This window comes from Aphidius gifuensis, linkage group LG3, assembly GCF_014905175.1.
Source record: "Aphidius gifuensis isolate YNYX2018 linkage group LG3, ASM1490517v1, whole genome shotgun sequence".
Taxonomy (NCBI): domain Eukaryota; kingdom Metazoa; phylum Arthropoda; class Insecta; order Hymenoptera; family Braconidae; genus Aphidius; species Aphidius gifuensis.
Window position 1 is genome coordinate 21,541,464 of NC_057790.1, and position 23,115 is coordinate 21,564,578.

Consider the following 23,115-nt stretch of genomic DNA (forward strand, 5'->3'; position numbering starts at 1 on the left):
TAAACACCACACAAAAATAAAAATAACCGACATCTATTGTCGCATAATTGCATCATCTAATTAAATTAATAAATAAAAAAAAAAAAGACTTTTTGACGCTCCCACACACAAACAAGTTTGGAGTAATAATGAGTAATTTGTAGATGGTAGTGGCACTTGTTGTGTGTGAAATTCTCGTGTCTCCCCGGTGCAATTAAATAATTAATAAACAAATTAAATATATTTAGAAATAATTGAGTTATTAAATAAATAGTTATATTTGCAATGTCGAAATTTCATAAAGTTGAAATTAATAAAACAGAATGGGAAGTTCCAGAAAAATATCAGATGCTGACACCAGTCGGGTCTGGTGCTTATGGACAAGTATGGTAATTGAATATTTGTTTTTATTATTATTATATATATTTTTTTTTTCTATATTATTTGAATATTTTATATATCAATTTTATTATTATTATTTAGTATTTATATTGAAAATATTTGGGGGACAAATATCATGATAATTAAGTCAATGAAAACCTTGAAAAATTTTTTAACAATCACTTTTCACATCTAGCTTATTCCTTGGCACTTGTAATAACCATCTGTCTATTTATTCTCAGCATTCAATACCAATGACTTGTCAACACAACAAAAACTATTTTTGTTTGTCCCTCAAATCCATTAAATTATTCCAAAAATAAACAATCAATTTTAAAATAATTTTTTATTGCTTTATCTTGAAAGAAATTTGTTTAAACTATTTTTTCTTTTTTTTTTTTACTCCAAAATTTATATATATTTTTTTTTTTTTTTGTCAACCTTGAATACTTTTCAAATATAGACTCTACCTTTCTATTATTGCGTTGTCTTGTTGCCAAATTACTAGGAAAATTATAATAATTTATTTTCCTATTTTTAAAATATCACAAAAAAAATTTCGATTATTCATTTAATTTACCCAAATTTTCAATTATAAAAATATTATTTTTTCTTATAATAATAATAATAATAATAAAAAATTAATTAATTTATCCTAAGTGTATATTCTTATATTATTTTTATTGTTATCTTATCTTATCCATTTGTGATTATAAAAAAAATCGATATTACATTTTTATTTAAAAATTAATTTATTCCAGATAATTATTTTTCAATTAATATATGGTAATATTTTTTTTTTAGCTCTGCATTGGATGTTAAGACAAATCAAAAAGTTGCAATTAAAAAATTAGCACGACCATTTCAATCAGCTGTACATGCTAAAAGAACATATCGTGAATTACGTATGTTAAAACATATGAATCATGAAAATGTAAGTTATAATTTAACAGGTAATAATTACTAAATAAAAATCTATATAATATTTTTTTTAATTATTAAAGGTGATTGGTCTGTTGGATGTATTTCATCCAGCTTCAACAATTGAAGATTTCCAACAACTATATCTTGTAACACATTTAATGGGTGCTGATTTAAATAACATTGTTAGAACACAAAAATTATCAGATGATCATGTGCAATTTCTTGTTTATCAAATATTGAGAGGATTAAAATATATACACTCAGCTGGTATTATACACAGGGTAAGCTAATAAATATAATTATTCATTTAATAATTTTATTATTAATTATTATTTTTTTTTTAAAGGACCTGAAACCATCTAACATTGCTGTTAATGAGGATTGTGATTTAAAAATTCTTGATTTTGGTTTAGCAAGACCAACTGAAACTGAAATGACTGGATATGTTGCTACCAGATGGTACAGAGCACCAGAAATAATGCTCAATTGGATGCATTATAATCAAACTGGTAATTTATTTTATTATTTTAATAATAGCTTTATTATATTTTACTTATTATATTTATTTTTCAGTTGATATTTGGTCTGTTGGATGTATCATGGCTGAATTATTAACTGGAAGAACATTATTTCCTGGCACAGATCGTATCCTTTTTTTATTCGTTTTTAATTTACAAATAATTATTTATCATTTTATTTTTAATTATTTTAATGTGTTTATCGTAGCCTGCACTTAACACTGCTTATTTTTAAAATCATTGTCATTATTATGAATATTTACTTTCATATTTCACAATAATATGTTCAATTTGCTATTTTTGCTAAGGGTCTACATTGCTTTTTTGCTTAATTAAATGAGCTTTTAAGTTATTTAAAAATAAAAATGTCAATTAATATTGCTTGCATATAATATTGCTCTATTTGTGGGTAAAAATTAATTAAGTAAAGCAAATTTAGTAGTTAATATAACAACAGTAAATTGATAAATTTAATAACTTGGTTGGTCAAAGTAAATATAAAAAAATTGATTTAAAGAAAATATAAATAAAAATAAAAATATTGAGAAATTGTAGAGCCTTAGCAAGAACAGATATTCATCAATTGAATCTCATAATGGAAGTTTTGGGAACTCCACATGACGAGTTTATGCAGAAAATGTCATCAGAATCGGTGAGTTTTTTCTTTGTGTTGCTTGTAAAATAATAATATTAATGCTTCGAATGGTATCTAATTAGCAAACTTAAAAATCATCATGAAAAGCAATTAATTTTCCTAATTTTGCACCAAAATCTGCATGAAATTAAACTTATCTCAATTAATAGATATTATTTTTATTTTAAATCTTTCTAAACAAGCTTTCTAAAAAAAAAATTAAAAAATTTCTCACAATTAAATTGTATGATTAATAAATAAAAAAAAAAGCTATAAATTTTTGATTGAAAAAAGCCTTAACCCTCGTGCAGACATTGATCATCTAACACGTGTTCTTGTATTGTGTGGAACACCCACAGAAGAAACACTAAGCAAAATAACCAGCCAAGAGGTAATTTCGATACCAAAAAAAAAATATATATATATAAAAATGATTTAATTTTTATATATTTACAAAAATTATTATTCATTAACAAGCAATGCTTTTAAAAAAAGATACATTTAATTAATTTATATTATATAAATCAAATAAAATAATAGCAATTTTCTAATTTCAGGCTCGAAATTATATTCAAAGTTTACCACCATTAAAAAAGAAAAATTTTAAAGATGTTTTTCGAGGAGCAAATCCACAAGGTAATAATTGATTAATAATGTTATCTTCAATTTACATTATTTATTGATTTGTTTTATGATTTATATAGCAATCGAATTGCTTGAACTTATGCTGGAACTTGATGCTGATAAACGTATAACAGCTGAACAAGCCTTGGCTCATGCATATCTATCGCAATATGCTGATTTAACTGATGAACCAGTATCATCACCATATGATCAAAGCTTTGAAGACATGGATCTTCCAGTTGACAAATGGAAAGAGCTTATTTATCATGAAGTTGTTACATTTAAACCACAACAATTAATATCAACAACATCATCAACATCATCATCACATGAACCTGATCATCAATCGTAGTACCTTTGTTTTCATAATTAATTAATTAATTAATTTTTCTATATATAATAAATTGTTCAAACAATTGAACATTTCGAATAATAAATAAAACGTGCAAGACTAACAATAATGTAAATATTAATATATTTCAATTAAACTTGATTATTTTGTTGAAATAAACAACAAGAAAAATTATTGTAAAATAAAGTATAGTTTTTTTTTTTTTTTTTCTATCAAATGTAAGATGATAAATAACAAATAATTATTAAAGTTTAATAATAAGTATATAATTTTGTTTGTATAATTATTATTTTTTATTTTAAACATAAAATATTTTGTACAATTGTCAAAATATTAATTAATTAATTAATTATATCATTGTTATTGTTAAGTTCAATTTGTTAATTGTTTCTTTATTATAAAATCATGTGTTTTTTTTTTTCTTTTCTAAAATTATATATATATTTTTTAAAAACATTTGTTTTTACTCCGAAATATAAAATTCTTGAAAATAAATAAAAATTATAAATAGAATAAAAAATTATTGTCATTATTATTATCAAATATTTTAAATAAAAAATCAAAAATTTTAATTTGATTATTTTGCTTTTATTGGATTTTTTTTTTTGTTTTTTTTTTTTACCCTGGTTTTAGGAGTTTTTTAATTTTTTTGCGAATATAATGTCAGGATGGCCGAGCGGTCTAAGGCGCCAGACTCAAGGTCATCACCTTCTTGGATCAAATCCGAGTGAAAACTGGGGCTTCTGGTCCTCAATGAGGGCGTGGGTTCGAATCCCACTTCTGACATTTCTTTTTGATAATTCTAATTATAATAATTAAATTTTAACTCGTTATACTTTTTTTGCAATATTTTTAATATCGGAGTAATTTTTTTTAAGCTGCTCCAATTTTTAATTTACTCAATTTCGAGTAAGTTTGATGGATCTCTTCTTTATTGGACAACACATGTGGGCGTAACCATCACGTGACTCGAAGAAATATTTCCGCTTTATTCAAATATGTGTATATATTTAAAAAAAAATTCCAGAACTTTATAAATGTTATTACTTTTGATAATCAATAAAACAATCAAATATTTTTGATAAATATTATTGTTTCAATCAATGTCAGCCCTGAGTATGATTAAATAATAACGATTATTCATTGTCTAGCATATTTCATAGCTTGCTCTTTATTTTGCCAGTGTTATCATACTAAAGAATATAAAAATTATAACAGTATGATTGTAACAAATAAACATCCTTGGAGTTTTTTTTTACTATATAAATTTGGAAACATAATCGGTGTTAATCCATTTGGCTTGGATGCTAATAATAATATTTCTATATCATATTTAACTCCAATTTATGTATTATTATTAACACTATTATTTATTTATAACTGTACGATAGTATTTATTAACAGATTAAATAATAAACTTAATGGTGAAACATCAGTTTTGTTATTTGTTGATTTACAATTAATTAGTCTAAGATGTTTTGAAATAACAAGTGGCTGGTTGTTGACAACAATTTATCAACGAAGATTAAAAATAATTATTGATTATACTAAAATAATTGATAATATTTTAAATAAACTTAATATTAATGATACATATGACATTCATAAAATATCTTTACGTATATTGTTTTTTAATTTTTGTTATTTATTATCCCTGATTAGTTTTGGTTTTTATGGTGATAAATTAAATAAAATACCTTGGTTAATATTTAATATTGTACGACTTGTTACGTATGATACAATATTAATTTTTATAATTGCTAATTGTTTTATAAAACGTAGATTTAAATTGCTTAATAAAAAGCTAGCATCATTAGATATTTATTATCTCAATGATAATTCTAAAATTTTTACATCTTTAATGTAAATATATATTTATATATTTTATATTATATATTTTTTTTTAATCTATATTAATTTATAAAAATTTTTAGAGCTTTCAGAAAAGAAATAACATTATTAACTAAGAAAATACAATTATTTAATGATTTGTATTGTGAAATTTGTCAACTTTTGGATAAAGTTATTACTCATTTTTCATTTCCAATAGTAGTTACAATTGGAATACATTTATTTCAATTAACTGATAACATTTATATACTTCTTCGTCGTATTAAATATCCAACAGTATCAAATTGGAAATTTTTTTCTTTAATAAATCTTGTACATTGGATTATTTTTCCTGTTGTAATGCTATGGCTACTCTGTGAATCTTGTCATCATGTTGCAATTGAAGTAGTATCTTTACTTGCTTTATTAATAAATCTAACAAAAACTGTATAAAAATAAGTTAATGATTTTTTTTTAGGCAAAGAAAACTGGAAGTATTATGTATAAACTTAAAATTCCAATTGAAATACGTAATAACATATTTGTAAAAGCGGTAAGTATATAAAATAAAAATATTACTTTGTTAAATTGAATATTAATTTTTTTTTTTTAATTATTTTTTTCATTTAGAAATTTCAAATCATGTCATTGATGATACTCAATAAAAATGTTAAAGTTTCACTTTATGATTGTGTTGATGTAAACGCCCAACTTTTTATTCAGGTAATTAAATTATTAAATTATTAAATTGTGAAACCATAATTTCAATGTAAAATTTATTAATTAATTAATTTTATTAGATGGTTGCATCAACAACGACAATATTAATTATCATGCTACAATTTGATCAATAATAAAAATGATGACTAAATTTTAAGGTAATCTAGATTGAAATTCCATTAGCAATATTGCTTTTTTTTTACTTGACAATTTTTTTATTACAGTACGTTTATTTCAGCATTTAATTTATAAAATTACAGTTATAATTATTATTCATAAAATGAATAGTTTAAAAAAAATAAAAATTTAGATGCTTTGTTTACATTCATTGGACATTAACATGTATAGTCGTAACCATCACGTGACTTGCAGAAATATTGCTGCTTTATTTGAATATGTGTGTATACTGTTAAAAAAAAATTCCAGAACTTTATAAATGTAAATTTTGATAATTAATAAAACATCAAATTTTTTTGATAAATATTATTGTTTAAATCAATGTCAGCCCTGAGTATGATTAAATAATAACGATTATTCATTGTCTAGCATATTTCACAGCTCGATATTTATTTTGTCAGTGTTATCATACTAGCTAGAGAATATAAAAATTATAACAGTATGGTTGTAACAAATAAACATCCTTGGAGTTTTATTTTACTATATAAATTTGGAAACATAATTGGTGTTAATCCATTTGGCTTAGATGCTAATAATAATATTTCAATATCATATTTAACACCAATTTATGCATTAATATTAACAGTATTATTTATTTATAACAGTACTATAGTATTTATTGACAGATTAAATAATAAACTCAATGGTGAAACATCAGTTTTGTTATTTGTTGATTTACAATTAATTAGTCTAAGATGTTTTGAAATAACAACTGGCTGGTTATTAACAACAATTTATCAACGAAGATTAAAAATAATTATAGATTATATTAAAATAATTAATAATATTTCAAATAAACTTAATATCAATGATACATATGACATTCATAAAATATCTTTACATATATTATTTTTTAATTTTTGTTTTTTATTATCAGCAACTTGGGCTGGTTTTTATGGTGATAAATTAAATAAAATACCTTGGTTAATATTTAATATTGTACGACTTGTTACGTATGATACAATATTAATTTTTATAATTGCTAATTGTTTTATAAAACGTAAATTTAAATTGCTTAATAAAAAGCTAGCATCATTAGATATTTATTATCTCAATGATAATTCTAAAATCTTTACATCTTTAATGTAAATATATATTTATATATTTTATATTATATATTTTTTTTTAATCTATATTAATTTATAAAAATTTTTAGAGCTTTCAGAAAAGAAATAACATTATTGACTAAGAAAATACAATTATTTAATGATTTGTATTGTGAAATTTGTCAACTTTTGGATAAAATTATTATTCATTTTTCATTTCCAATAGCAGTTACAATTGGAATACATTTATTTCAATTAACTGATAATATTTATATACTTCTTCGTCGTATTAAATATCCAACAGTTTCAAATTGGAAATTGTTTTATTTAACAAATCTTGTACATTGGATTATTTTTCCTGTTGCAATACTATGGCTACTTTGTGAATCTTGTCATCATGTTGCAATTGAAGTACATAATATCTAATAAATATAACAAAAATTAAATAACACAATTTAATAATTTTTTTTTAGGCAAAGAAAACTGGAAGTATTATGTATAAACTTAAAATTCCAATTGAATTACGTAATAACATATTTGTAAAAGCGGTAAATATATAAAATAAAAATATTACTTTGTTAAATTAAATATTAATGCTTTCTTTTAATTATTTTTTCATTTAGAAATTTCAAATGATGTCATTAATGATACTCAGTAAAAATGTTAAAGTTTCACTTTATGGCTGTGTTGATGTAAACTCCCAACTTTTTATTCAGGTATTGAATTATTAAATTAATAAATTCGTAATCATAATTTTAATGTAAAATTAATTAATTAATTTATCAGATGGTTGCATCAACAACGACAATATTAATTATCATGCTACAATTTGATCAATAATAAAAATGATGTTTAATTTTTGAGGTAATCTAGATTAAAATTCTATTAGCAATATTGCTTTTTTTTTACTTTACAATTTTTTTATTACAGTATCTTTATTTCAGCATTAGAAAATTACAGTTATATTTATCATTCATAAAATGAATAGTTTAAAAAAATTAAAAAACAAAAATTTATCAGTTTATTATTATCACAAATTATTGGGTTTATGTCCATTTATTTTAATGGACAATGAAATTTATCGTGCTTCAATTTGTGGTATTATTTACACATTTATATTGTGTATTATTTATACACATATTTACATTCGAGTTGTAATAAGAAGATTTAGTTTTATTTTACCAAGTGAAACACCAATGTCAACAATAAGTGATTTTATTGGTATTACATTTGATTATTTAATAACAATATCAATTTGGCTAATTGTTATTTTTCGACAAAATCAATTATCTAAAATTTTAAATTGTTTTAAAAATAATTATCTGTTTTTGAAAAAAATTGGCATCTATGAAGATTACGAAATGATTTATTGTTCATTTAGAAATTGGACATTTATTATAAATTTTGCTTATTATGCTCTTTTAATTTGTGATCATGCTGTATTGTCAATGTATACAGAATTCGATTTAATAATTTGGGCACCATTGAATTTTTTACGTGTTATAACACATGATTTTATAGTGCTCTATAGTATTTCACTTATTATTGTTAAAAATAGATACACATCAATCAATGAATTTATAAAAAAATTGTCTTTTAATTTACAACAACGGTAAGAAATATTTTTAATAAAAAAATCTCGTAAGAATATTTTAAAAATATATATAGAAGAGATAAATAAAAAAAAAAAAAGGAAACAAAAAATTAAAGCTATATTTATTAATTAACAATAAATTTTATTTATTTAGAAATGCAGATTATGAAAAATCACTGGATCTTTTGAAATTACTTGGACCACTGCATGCAAATTTAACAAATTTATTAAAATTATTGGAGAGCTTTTTTATGATACCAATTATTTTTTCATTGGGTTCACATTTTGTTCAGCTAACATCCTGTCTTTATATTGTATTAATGTACATGATAAACAACAAAGTATGGTCAATTAGATTTATTGGATCATTTGTATCTACCACATCTTGGTTTATTTTTCATTCTGTTGAAATAATTATTTTGATAATTGTCGCAAGCACCACTTGCAATGAAGGCAATAAAATAGGTATAAATCTTCATAAACTTTTGATAAATTGCACTAATGAACGGTTATCAAATTTGGTAAGTCAATATTATATTTTATTAATGACAAATATATTTAAAATAAATTTAAAAACTCATTAACTTGTTTTTTTTATTTTTTTATCAGGTTAAAATATTGTCTCTTCGTTTATTACAACAACCAGTTAGTTTTACTTTGTATGGATTTATTGATCTTAATGCTGCACTTTTGTATCAAGTAATAAATTTTGTTATATTTTTTATTTTGTTAATAAAATATACTAATTTTAATTATCATTTAATTAGGTTTGCAGTACTATTACCACGTATGTTGTAATTATGATACAATTAGATGATCAAAGCAAAATTGAAAACAAGAAAAACGTGGATAATTCATTTTTAATCAGCAACATTCTTCATTAATATTTTTTATTTGTACTGAAAGAAATTACTACTGTAATAATAGTCTAATTATATAGAAATATTCATGACACATTTGCCATTTGTCCAACTGACATAAATTTAAAAAAAAAAAAATAATTAAATTAACTTGGTTTGATGTAATTCATGTGAGCACATAAATTCTTTCCTTTTTTTTGTATTAATAAATTAAATTAATCTCTCAACATGTCGTCAATAGAATTTCCGTTAAATATGTATTAATAAAATTGCTTTTTATTGACTATTTACTTTACTTTGTGCTTACTCATCAACAGACTTGAATGTAAAAAAAAAAATGTATTACAATAAAAAAAGCTTTTTAAATAATCGAAGAATTGAAAATAATAAGCTATTAAAAAACACTTGGATGTTGGGTAAATTATTAATTTTTAATATCATTGAAAATAATAAATATAAATTTAAAAAAAATTTTAGATTCATTCAAGGTTTTTATTCACATCTTGTTGTGGTGTTTTTATCAACAGATTGTACAATTGGGAACAAACATTTGGGTAATCCTCTAATCTAATAATCATACAAATAATAATTAAAAACTATTTTATATTTTTTTTTTTGATAATTTAAGTTATCCTGTAACAATAAACTCTGTCACATTAGCTGTACAAAGTTTATCAGCATTGTCATCAATGTTAATAACGTGCTTTTCATGGTGGTACTATCGTAAAGATGTAAACAAAATATTTAAAACAATTTTAAAATTTTTTCTAAATTAAATAACTAATGCATTTTTTCTATTTTATAGTTTATAAATACAATTGATTTATTATCACGACAAAATATAAATTTATTGAAAATTGGCTCTCATTTAAATTACAAAAATGTTTATCATATTATCAAGATATTTGTTTATGGTACATTTATCATAACATTTGGAATATCCTGTTTTGATTATTATGCAGTTACTCAAATTTATGCTACGTAAAAATTTTTAATATAACAATTTAAATATTAGCATTATTTATTTAATTAATTATTCATTTATTAATTTATTTGTAGAAAAAATTACGGATTGAGCCTGACAATAAATTGGATACTTTTGACAATGCCAAAAATGTTACAAGTACTTTCAACAACAATATTTTCATGTCTCGTTATTTTATTGGCAAATTATTTTTCAACATTAAATAAACAACTTAAAGTCATTGTAAATAAGGCAAATAATTATAACATAGAGGTAAATATATATTTTGTTTTAGCAAAATTATATGCATTGCATGAGTTTGATTATTAATTAAATATTTTTTTATCATAGATAATAGGTAATCCAGATGTAATAGCTGAAAATATTCGTCAAACATCACAAATACACTATGACCTTTGTAAAATATCAAAATTTCTTAATCATAAATTTAATGGACTATTAATAATAACAGTAACAACTGCATTTGCTATTTTAAGTTCAACATTTTATTTTATATTTGTTGAAGTACAAAGTGCACATTATACTGATTTAAATCGTATTGGTATTTATGTATCTTGGCAAATTATTCATGCATATCCAGTAGTTGTGACAGTTATTGCTTGTAATTGGGCTAGTAATCAAGTAAATTATCATTTTTTTAAAAATATATTATCAGTCAATAAAATTATTTTTTATATAGGATGATTTATTTGATAGGCAACTCATACAGGAGAATTAATCCATAAAATTAATGTGGAAAAAACAGATACAAAATTATATCAAACAATACAATCATTTGCACTTCAATTACATCATCAAAAAGTTGAATTTTCTGGTGCTTGTTTATTTCCAATAAATTCAAAATTATTGCAAAGTGTAAGATAATTATATTGAACTAATTTATTAAGATTTATAAATAAGCATTTTATTCAAAAAAAAATTTTTTACAGATGATTGCTCATGTGACAACATCCCTCGTGATTCTCATACAGTTTCAGCCATCAATTGAATAAATTTTTGTTCATTTGATGTACAGTGTATGTATAATATAATAAAAAAAAATTTATTAAAAAAATTTATCATACAAATCTAAAACTGCTGATTCTTTTTATTTGAGATATTTCCTGAAATAAAAAGTTACGAGTCGCGATATGACAGATAATTTATGAAAGATTAAGACATTAAAAAAATTAATTTATAACATTCGTGTCATTTCGCTTGGTAAGAATAATATAAAAAAAAATTAGTGTCAATTCAAATATTTAAACAGCCATATTGTATTTTTTATACTTATGCGTATCTATTATTTGTACGATCTAATTTCATATACATATGCAAATTTTGTAAATCAAATTTAAAAAAGTACGTTATTATTTTAACGAAAAAATAAGAAAAAGAAAAAAAAAATAAAGAGTATTATTATACTAAAAATTTATTTAAAAAAGTATTTTACTAAAGAATATTAAGAAAACAGAAATTTAGTTATCCAAGATGATAATAAATAATATAATAAATATTAACACTTTTTATATTTTTTTTCATCGTGGAATATTTTTTTTTTTCGTTAATACTATGCCAAAAAAAAACTGATATCAAGGTATATAAATTTGAGTAATAAATTAGTACCTGCATAGATATAAACAAGGAAGACGATACATTTGAATATTAGAGATTCAATAAAATTATTTTGTAGATAAACTAAATACATTAAAAATTTAATTTATTGTTTCATCAACTTACGACATCAGTTTTTTTTCAGCATGGTAACAAGAGTATAAAAAATATATCCTGCTTTTTTTTTTTCTATTGTATAGTACAAATATTTAATCACTGATAATATATATCATTAAATAAATCGTATGGCTGTTATAAATATATCCTCAAGTTTTTGATGAAATAAGTAGACAATACACAATAAAAAAGGCAGATTAAAAAAAATATTTCAACATATATGATTTAAATATTTGCATGACACAATTAAAATGATGGACGAGGAAACATTTATTTCACAATATTAATATCACACCAAAAACTACTGACGTCAAAGCATATATACAGATAAATATAATTCTAAATATGATGAGCTGTATTGCAAGATATATAAACGAGCAATCATGCAACATTTAGATCAGTGTTTCAAAAAAATTACAATGTATTACATTGGGATTCTTTTGATATTATTCAAGTACTCATCATTTGTGGCTTCTAATACACCTGATTGTAATACAACGCCTGGTACAGCAGTAGATATATATTGTAAGTCAAGCAACTGGACAAATTTCAATAAAGAAGATTCAATTATAAAGAGGTATCCAAATAAACTTCAAATAATAAATAAAAAAGCTAACGCTTTTCTGTCTGATGCATTTGATGATATATCATCTTCATCGATTGAAACGCTGCAACTAGATTTGGCTGATGGACGACTGTATATTGATTCAAGTTGTTTTTTAAATTTACAAAACCTGGAAAATTTAGAAATTAATTCAGCTTCAGTCTTACTTAATCCTTATAGTTTTTATGGGCTTAAAAATTTAACATATCTTAAAATAAAGTTGGACAAAGAAACGGCACGACATATAGATAAAATATTATATCAACAATTGAATTTAAATAAATTAGAACTTTTAAATCATCATGATTCAAATATTTGTTATTCAACGAAAAAAAATACGACTATTAATTTATTACAACTTCAATATACGGGTGGCTCGTTTAAAACATTGCAACATAACTCATTCGTTTGTTTCGGAAATCTTCGAAGTATAACAATCACTAGAAGTGATCTCATTTTTCTTGAACCTGGTGCATTCAATGGTTTAAAAAAATTGGAAACCATCTCATTAACATCGAATGATAAACTCACTCATATACCGTCGAATGTATTTAATGTTCAAAGTTTAGAAATAATAAATTTAAGTAACAACTCAATAAGTACGATTGATAATGAAGCATTAAAAATTGAAAATAATAAACTATTATTAGTCAACTTGAGTTACAATTCACTGGAAATCATTGAAGAAGGGATGTTTAGAAAAATTAAATGTCATTTTATTGATCTAACACAAAGTAGAATAATTGGTATTGTTGATGGTGCATTTGATACCTCACGTATCAATATAATTGATCTTACGAAAAATCATGTGTTAAGATTTAATTCATTTAAATGGGGAATCAACTATACTTCTACATTGGCTTTACTTGATATTATAAAATTCGATATTGCAACGACAGTCAATGATAGCCAAATGTTTAGAGTAACAAATAAATTAAATTCCATTCATTTGAAAGAATCATCTCAGTGTTATTTATCTGATTTTGGTATCTATAAAATTTGCAAAACAAAAAATAAAAGCGTTCGCTCAGTCACGGATATTTCTAATTTTCTTTCAATACCAAAACTTGAAATGCAGGATAACGAGATATCATCAATTGACGATTATGCATTTAAAAATCTGACGATTGCAACCTTAACGATAAGCTCCGCTGTAGAAAAATTTACTATTAGCGATAATTCTTTTGCAGGATTGCCCGAACTTAAGGTTCTTAAAATTGAATCCAAGCGAATTTTTTTAAAAACATCTGTTTTTTATAATCTACAATCATTGATAGCACTCGAGATACCATTGATTGAACCTCAAGAATTTCAATGTCGATCATTTTCAAATCTTCAAAGTTTAGAAGAATTGGTACTTGTGAATTATAAAACAGTTGACATTTGTCATGATCTATGCAACATTATCAATTTTGGTATTGAAAATCTTGAATACAAAAATAGTATTTTTACAGAGTTACCATCAATGGGATTATCTTGCTTAAAAAAATTACAACATTTTGCCATAATCTCTGGTAAGCTCAATACATTAACATCTACCTCATTCTATGGAGTAGAAAATATAAAATCTTTAGATCTATCATCGAATCAATTGACTCATATAGATCAAAATATGTTTAAAGTTCTAATTAATTTAGATCATCTTTTACTAAGTCATAACAAAATTAATTTAATTGACGATAAATCATTTGAAAACAAAATATTATTAATGCTTGATTTGAGTTACAATGAATTAATATCAGTTAATAAATATACATTTTATGGTTTTAAATGTAAACATTTGGATATATCAAATAATAAATTATTATCCATTGAAAATTCTGCATTTGCAAACATGGATCTTTACATATTATATGTATATAATAATAATCAAGTTTTGAAAAACAACTATGCATGGTTCCTTGGTGAATATAATATGCAAATCGATTGTTTTGATGAAGAATCATTTACAATTTGCAAAAAATTCAATACTTTAACATCGGTAAACTTCAGGACAAATCGGAATTACTATGTAAGTTTTAGGCTTGGTATCAGGGTTAATGTTATTCCGGAAAATAACATACTTGAATTATCTGGAGGAATATATTCAATTGGTAGAAATGCATTTAAAAATTCAAATATCAAAACCGATTTAAAAACATTAATATTTCATCAAACAGGCCACGGATTTACAATTTATCCAGAATCATTTGAAGGCTTGACAGAATTAGAAAATTTAGAATTAAATGTTGGACCAATTGTACTGAAAGCTAATTTATTTGATAAGCTACCATCTTTGAAATATCTTAAAATTGAAGTTGAAGAAACTTTTCAATATCTCAGTCAAGTATTGATAAATTTGAAAAATTTAGAAACCTTGGAAATTGTTGGAAATCATACAATTGGTATTTGTCAAAATATATTTTCACATAAAATACCACATTCATTGACTGACATTCGTTATATAGATGGTAACATAACAAATTTACAAGCAAATTCAATGACATGCATGCCACAACTTGAAAAACTTATTATAAAAAATACACAACTAATGACAATTGAAGCTGGTACATTTAAATCAATGAATAATCTTAAATATTTAAATTTGGAATCTAATAAAATAACAAGGATTACAAAAGATATTTTTGATGGTCTTAAATGCATTGATTTACATTTGTCGTTGAATAAAATAAGTCGTATCATGAAAGATGCATTTAAAAATACCGCCATTCAAAATATTTATTTATTTACTACTGGTGTTTCTACTGTCGAGAAGAAATCTTGGGGAATACCTAAATCTACTTTGGTTCGAATTTCTACGGATACTGAATTGGAACGTCAATATTATTTTAAAAAATTATATTCTTTGCCATTCTAATAATTTCTCTAATCACTTACCAAACATTATTATTTTTTTTATCATTAATTTTCTTGATTAAAAAATTTTAATTCCCTTTACAAATTTTATTTTCTATATTAACATTATTCATATGTATACTTGAAGAAATTAATCAAATAAATTACAGAATAATGCATTTAATTTTTAAGCTGTTTATTAAAAATAAAAAAATTCATTTCACTTAAAATTGATGATGAATTTATCGAAGCTTTTTAATTTAATCATTTTCTTGTATTTTTTTGTTTTTATTATCTCTCCTGGTTAACGAGTTATGAAAATATTTGTCCTACTTTTTACTACCCATTACGATAATGAAATTTCTCGTTGGAATGATTGATTACATTATTTTCCATGCACAACTTTTCTTACATTTATATACAACAAACATCCAACAAATCAACTAATATGGAAAATAAAAAAAGCTTCTTCTATCGTAGTAATAAAATAAAAAAACAAATTTTTCTACAAAAAAATACTTGGCTACAAGGTAAGCTGTATATAAATTTAATAATATTTAATTTTAAATTAATCTCGTTATTTATTAAAAATCCTAGATTCATTGATAAATACAAAAAACAAAATTGACTGTTATACAATTCTCAATCGTGTTACTTTACTATGGCAAATTGGTGGTTGTTTTCCAATAAAAATAATTAGACCAATTGGATTTAAAAAATGTACATTTAGCTGGTTTTTACAATCATACAGTATTATATTATTTTTTGTTTGCACTTTTTTTTTTTCTAAAGCATGGTATGATTGGACAAAAACAACCAGGTATGTATATATTTTACACTTAAATATATATAATTTGTTACTCAGCCAGAAGAATTAAAACAACTATAAATATTTATCAAATAAATAAAATGTAACTCAGTTTTTCAGTAACAATAACAGTTGTTGCAATTGCTGTTCAAAGTTTATCAGCAATATTTTCAATGCTAGTTATTTGCTGCAGTTGGTTGTATTATCATAACGATGTAAATATATTGTCATTTATAATTAATACTTTATCACTAAAATTTTTCTTGATATGCAAATTGTAATAACGTAATTAAATAGTTTTTAGATGCCATTGATTTTTTAGCTCTACAAGATAAACTTTTATTGAAAATTGGCTGTTCTATGATACCTAATCGTATTGATTATATAATTAGGACATACGTTTATGGGACATTTTTTATTGCATCGCTTTTATTTTTATATGAATACTATGCGAGTATGAAAATTTATGGAAAGTCAGTAAATTAATCTTAATATTAATATTGTTATACAAAAATATTGTATATTTTTTATTTTTATAATAGAGGAGATTTTGAAATCATGAATTTGTTAAATTGGCTTCTTTGGACAATGCCAAGATTGTTGCAAATATTTTCAATAACAATATTTGTATGTTTTGTTATTTTTTTGGCTAATTTTTTTACTGTTTTAAATAAACAATTGAAGATTATTATAAAACGTGCAAATTCAACAAATCTAGCGGTTATAATAATTTATTAAAAAATTATTTAATATTTTAAATTTAATATTTAATATTTTTAATTTAATATTTTTTTAGGTAATAGAAACTTCAAATTCAATAACAAAAAATTTAAGATTAATTGCAAAAATTCATTACAATCTTTGTAAATTATCAAAAATTTTTAATCGTCAATTTAATGGAATAATAGTGTTAATTATTGCTACTGGATTTCCACTTTTAAGCTCATCATTTTATTTTATATTTGTTAAAATTCAAAGTCAAGATGAAACTGATTATCTTCGTGTTGGTATTTATATCACTTGGCAATTTATCTATGCTCTGTCAATAACAGTTATTGTCATTGCATGTAATTCTACAACTAGTCAGGTAATTTATTAAATATATAATTGAATTAATAAGAAATAATATTCTTTATCTATATAATTTAATTTCAGGCAAACTTAACAGGCAAATTATTTCATGAAATTAATATTGACAACATTGATACTGAACTTTATGAAGTTATAAGATCATTTTCTCTTCAGTTACATCATCAAAATATTGAATTTTCTGGTGCTCGTTTATTTCCATTAAATTCAAAACTCTTGCAAAGTGTAAGAAAAATTATTGAATTAATTTATTGAATTTATTTTCATTGGAAAACATTTTTTACAGATGATTGCTCATGTAACAACGACACTCGTAATTTTAATCCAGTTTGAACCTTCAATTACTGATGGTTAAATTGCGCAATCAAGTTTTTTTTTTTTATTATTTTAAAAATATAACAAGCTTAAGTTGTCTGTGAATTTAATTTAATTGCTGAATCGATTGATTATGACAGTAACGATGAGTAATAATAACAGTAACAAGTGATAACAGTCAATGTTTGGTCAGACACCTCAATTATTTACCAACACAAATCTTATATGCAAAAATAATTTTCAAATATATTTTTATTTTTATATATAAATAATACATGTCTAATCAATAATATTTATAATTATTTATAAACAATCAGCAATATTGTTTAAAAATAATTTTTTTTTGTCTAAAAAAAAAAATTTTTGTATTTGGAGTGTTTTTTATTTTCACATTATTTTTATTTTCGTTTTATCAAAGCACGTGAGAAATTACTTTAAAAACAAAAACAAATTATCACATTAATTAATAATAATATATTATTTATAAATATTTACAGAATAGTGAGGTATTTTTAAAAGCTAAAAATTTTATTTGAAATAAAAAAAAAAGCTAATAGAAATTTATAAAAAATATAATTAATTATTTACAGCTTTTCTATGATAAATAATAATAAAAAAAAATAATTTATATTTAATTTATTTATTAAAATAAAGATAATAAAACTCATTGAAAACATAAAAACAATTTTATTAATATATTTTCAAGTGGTTTATTTGTAAAAAAAAAAATATCTGAATAGAAAAGGGTTTTTTATTTTTCTTTTTTCCATTTCAATAAAAATTTTGTTTAATCAATCATTTTGGTGCCATTCACAGGCCGTCACGTATCAAAAGTTGATTTACAAATACATTGTTAGTTTAAAATTTCTATGACAATATTCGCATGCGCCTGACCTATAAATGTCTATAACCACTGAGTTCTGACACATCAAATGAGTCAGCCACGAGCCCGGCAAGTTGTAGTACAAATATCTCAGAGTGCATCAAGGTTATGCAAAATTTATTAACAATTACTTAAATAATATATTGACAAACAACAATGGCTGATGTTAAACAAGAACACAAACCTGAAGATGGTGAAAATTATCCCATCAGCAACAACACAGATCCAAAAAATATGCAAGAATTAACACAATTTGTAAGTTGTTTTTATTTTCACTATTTAAAATTTTGACATCTGTCATTTTTAAATATTTATTTATTTATTTACAGGTTCAAACATTGCTCCAAGGAATGCAAGATAAATTTCAGTCAATGTCTGATCAAATAATCGGAAGAAATATCCTTTTTCATAATTAAATTATATTATTAATTGATTTTTTTTATTTTTTTGTTTGAATAATAATTTGTTATTATAACCTCCAAATGTCAAACATGTATATGTTCATTGACATTGAATATCATTGTTATTATATTCCTTAATAAGACATACTAGATGAAATGGGCAATCGAATTGATGATCTTGAAAAAAATATTGCTGACTTGATGACCCAGGCTGGTGTTGAAGGAACTGACAAATGAATACCATCCAAAAATAAAAATATATATCACAGTAATCACAATTAAATTATCAATTAAAATACTAACACTAATTAAAAATAATAAAGTTTTTTTTTTTCATTATATTTTTCTTATTTATGCAATGATTTTATTGTTATTTATTATTTTTTAATTATGAATAAATTATTACCTGATTCAGGAGATAAAGGATATTGTTTTAATTGTGCTTGATGTTAATAATTTTTGTAATGGTGCAATGACAGGTACTGGTCTTAATACATAGCTATTTTTCAATCCATATTTTGATTTAAAAGCCTGTTAAATTATTTATTTTATTATTAAATATTCATTCGACTATTTATAAACAAATCAATATTAAAATTATAATAGTATAAAATTAATTTAAATGTTATAATTATTATTTAGATTTTGATCTCACTGATGTTTTATCAGTATCATCATCTGTCTCTTCAGAACTGTCGTCATCGTATTCTTCAACTTGAACTGACTCTGATGAATTTGATATGGCTTTCATTGAGTCCTAAAATTTAATAATTATTTTAAATTTGTCGAGTATTTAATTAGTAAAATATTTTAAATACTAACCAATGATTCTGTATTTTTATTTGCTGATTTTCTAAGTGTTATTGGTGATGAAAAATTTTTTGTCAAATTTGATAATGAACATGCTTGACGAAATGATGTTCTTCTAACTGTTTCAAGACGTTGAACAGTATCAGGAACATTTAAAACTTCACGGAAATCCTGTAACGAAATTTTATTAATTGAATTTTTCTTTTTTTATTTTTTGCTAATTTAATTACCCTACTATATTCTCCTCTAACAAACTGATAGTCCTGCATGTAATTATTATTTATTTTAAAGAATATAAAATTGATTTAAATAAAGTAAAAAATATTGGCTTACCTCTAGATCTTTAGCTTCGTCAATATCAGCAATATCTTGATAAGCTTTAGTCATAAGTTCAACAGCTTTTGTATGAAAACTCAATTCAATCATAACAAAATCAAGTAGTATTGTTTTAATGTCATATAATTTACGTTTTTCAAATGAATCAATTTGATCTTCAAGTCCCTTAACGACTCGTGATACTTCAACAGTTGCTTTCATTAAATCAGCTTCAGCTTGTGACTAAAAAACAAACTGTCAAGGCTTCAACTATTGATACTTGTTAATTAAAATTATTAAAACTAATTCATAAAAAAAAGGATACAATCATTTGTCTATTTCTTGGATTTCTTGAACGTATTTTTTCAAGATTTTTACGTTTTGTTAATTCTTTTTCACGTATTGAAAATGTATTTTTAACATCTTCACGTGCATGTTTACATATTATTGAATATTGTGATAATGGTGCTATTACTTTTGTATCTAATCTCTGAACTTCTGCATCTCTATAAAAAATAATTAATATAATTTAAATTTAATTTAAAATAATTATTCAATTACTATTACCTATAATCACCAATAACAGATAAAGTTGTTGCAAAATTACCAAGACCACAATTTAATGAACGATTAACTGTCTCAGACTCTGCATATATTTTTAATATTTTTGAAACTTCATCATTTTTATCTCTCAATCTACAAAAAAAAATTAAATTAACATTAAAACTGTCGAAAGCTTTAATAACAAAATAATATATTACCTTGCTGCTTTTCTTGTATATGCTGCAAATACTGTACATAATTCAGCGAAATACTTTTCAACACCAGCAATACGTTCTTGAACAAATTTAGCCTCTTGTTCACTATTTAAACAAAACAAAAAAAAAATTATTTAACTATTAAAATGTCATAATATTACTAAATCATTACCAAATACTATTTTGCGATTTTGAACGAAGCATTATTATTATTACTATTAAATAATAATCAATAGTTTTATCGTTGATTATATAATTTTTTATTTTTTTATTTTTTACTAATATGGCAGATTGATTGTTTTGTTATGAAAACAGTTGCCTGGCACCGGATATTAACAAGCAGATGTTACATTTAAAAAAAGATAATTATAAAAATAATAATAATAATACAGCTAAAAAAATAAATAAAAATATGTTTAAATAAATAAAATAAAAAAAATATATACATAATTTAGTAAATATATTTGTTTTAATTATATTTTTTTCATGACAGCAAATGAATGTCCAGCTCCACAACCAATAAGAAAACCCTCAAAACCTGATGGAAATATAATTTGAGTTGGTTTAAATATATCTTGAGTATTACCATTTCCACAATTGCCATGTTCATTCCAGCCCCATGATGATATAATATTATTATCTGATAAATAAATAAATAAATCATTAAAAAAATTAATATTAAAAATTCGAAATTAAATAATTACCATCAATTGTTATATTATGTTCTGATCCAACTTTTAATTGTTTAATTATTCGTAAATTTTCAACACATTTAGCTTGCCAATAATTATTTCTAGCATTGAATCCTAATTGTCCATAGATATTTCTTCCCCATGAATATATTTTACCATCAGTTGTAAGGACACTTGAATGAGTCCAGCCACTTGATATGCTAATTATATTTTTAATATCAATATCAAATATAATTTTAACTGGTTTATCATGATATTTAATTTTGTTATTATCAAAACCAAGTTGTCCTTGTTTATTATCACCCCATGAATAGACACAATTATTATTTGACAATGCAATGTTGAAATATTGTCCACATGATACATCAATAATATTTTCAATTTCTAAAACTAAAATTATAATTTTATATTAGTTATTAATTAGATAAATGATGATTATAGTTATTTACCTTTTGTAAATTTCTTGATTTGTTTAATTTTAACATTGTCATCATTGACAATTCCAAGTTGATGTTTATTATTGGATCCAGTTACAAATACTTGTCCATCATGAGTAACAATTGCTGAGTGTCTAAGTCCCATTGATATTTTTTTAACTCTAAAATTTGGTAATTGAATTTTAATAGGTTTATTGATAAATTCTTCTGGTGATTCCAATCCTAATTGTCCATAAGTATTTGATCCCCAGACATAAATATCACCTGTTTCTGTTAATGCCATTGAACTGTCCCAACCGCATGCAATGTCAATAATATTATTTAAATTTTCAATTTTTTGTAACTTGGATATTGTCTCACCACCAGGTATTCCAGTTTGCATTTTTTTATTCCATCCACATGAATAAACATTTCCATTTTTATCAAGAATCAATGTGTGTCCACCACCACCAGTTATTTTAATAATTTCATCAATTTTAATATTTGTTTCTTTTATATCTATTTTTTCAGGTAACAATGATTGTTCAGATTCATATCCAAGACCTAGTTGACCATGAGAATTTGCTCCCTTTATAATTAAATAACAAATTAATCAATTTTTCTAATCAACAAGTGTCAACAAGTTAACTAAATATTTTTTTAATAATAAATAAACATTACAAGTTTAATTTAAATCCGAAACTTACCCAGGCAAATAATTCGAAATCTGTCATAATTAATTAATAGAAATTTTAAACAATTAAACAATAAATTGTAATGTTTACAATTTTAATTAATTAGTCATCACAGAAAAAAAATAGATGATTTAGAAATACGCCATCTACAACAGCCAGA

The 23,115-nt window shown here is 22.9% G+C and overlaps 3 protein-coding genes and 1 non-coding gene across 9 annotated transcripts; 3 read left to right on the forward strand and 1 right to left on the reverse strand.

Annotated features, from left to right (window-relative positions):
• Nucleotides 1-94: 94 nt before the first annotated feature.
• On the forward strand, nucleotides 95-3,988 carry LOC122852819 (mitogen-activated protein kinase p38b-like). Of its 2 annotated transcripts, none has more exons than XM_044152894.1 (8): nucleotides 95-368; nucleotides 1,165-1,294; nucleotides 1,365-1,565; nucleotides 1,631-1,793; nucleotides 1,858-1,929; nucleotides 2,375-2,454; nucleotides 2,994-3,072; nucleotides 3,141-3,988. In XM_044152894.1, the coding sequence occupies exons 1-8, from the start codon at nucleotides 265-267 to the stop codon at nucleotides 3,410-3,412; spliced, it is 1,101 nt and encodes a 366-aa protein (XP_044008829.1). In that variant the 5' UTR covers nucleotides 95-264; the 3' UTR covers nucleotides 3,413-3,988. The 2 variants fall into 2 exon arrangements, with proteins under 2 accessions (XP_044008829.1, XP_044008828.1); XM_044152893.1 differs by lacking the exon at nucleotides 2,375-2,454 and adding an exon at nucleotides 2,748-2,827 and having other exon boundaries at nucleotides 3,141-3,978.
• An 86-nt stretch (nucleotides 3,989-4,074) lies between these two features.
• Nucleotides 4,075-4,198, forward strand: Trnal-caa. Its single transcript has 2 exons — nucleotides 4,075-4,112; nucleotides 4,154-4,198. It is a non-coding gene; the product is annotated as a tRNA-Leu (tRNA).
• Nucleotides 4,199-18,897: 14,699 nt separating this feature from the next.
• LOC122852835 (heat shock factor-binding protein 1) lies at nucleotides 18,898-19,755 on the forward strand. Its single transcript, XM_044152911.1, has 3 exons — nucleotides 18,898-19,123; nucleotides 19,198-19,264; nucleotides 19,418-19,755. The coding sequence occupies exons 1-3, from the start codon at nucleotides 19,025-19,027 to the stop codon at nucleotides 19,504-19,506; spliced, it is 255 nt and encodes an 84-aa protein (XP_044008846.1). The 5' UTR covers nucleotides 18,898-19,024; the 3' UTR covers nucleotides 19,507-19,755.
• LOC122852816 (protein FAM92A-like) lies at nucleotides 19,681-23,097 on the reverse strand. 5 transcript variants are annotated; one of them, XM_044152889.1, is made up of 9 exons: nucleotides 21,325-21,570; nucleotides 21,156-21,257; nucleotides 20,962-21,090; nucleotides 20,720-20,900; nucleotides 20,413-20,637; nucleotides 20,310-20,342; nucleotides 20,092-20,250; nucleotides 19,925-20,026; nucleotides 19,681-19,800 (listed from the first exon to the last, which is right to left on the reverse strand). In XM_044152889.1, exons 1-9 carry the CDS (start codon nucleotides 21,354-21,356, stop codon nucleotides 19,681-19,683), a joined length of 1,083 nt encoding a protein of 360 aa, XP_044008824.1. In that variant the 5' UTR covers nucleotides 21,357-21,570. The 5 variants fall into 5 exon arrangements, 4 of the variants coding, with proteins under 4 accessions (XP_044008824.1, XP_044008825.1, XP_044008823.1 ...); XM_044152890.1 differs by lacking the exon at nucleotides 20,310-20,342 and having other exon boundaries at nucleotides 21,325-21,569; XR_006373872.1 differs by lacking the exons at nucleotides 19,681-19,800; nucleotides 19,925-20,026; nucleotides 20,092-20,250; ... (1 more) ...; nucleotides 20,413-20,637; nucleotides 21,325-21,570 and adding exons at nucleotides 21,739-21,792; nucleotides 21,857-22,234; nucleotides 22,294-22,849; nucleotides 22,968-23,097 and having other exon boundaries at nucleotides 20,793-20,900; nucleotides 21,002-21,090.
• Nucleotides 23,098-23,115: the final 18 nt, after the last annotated feature.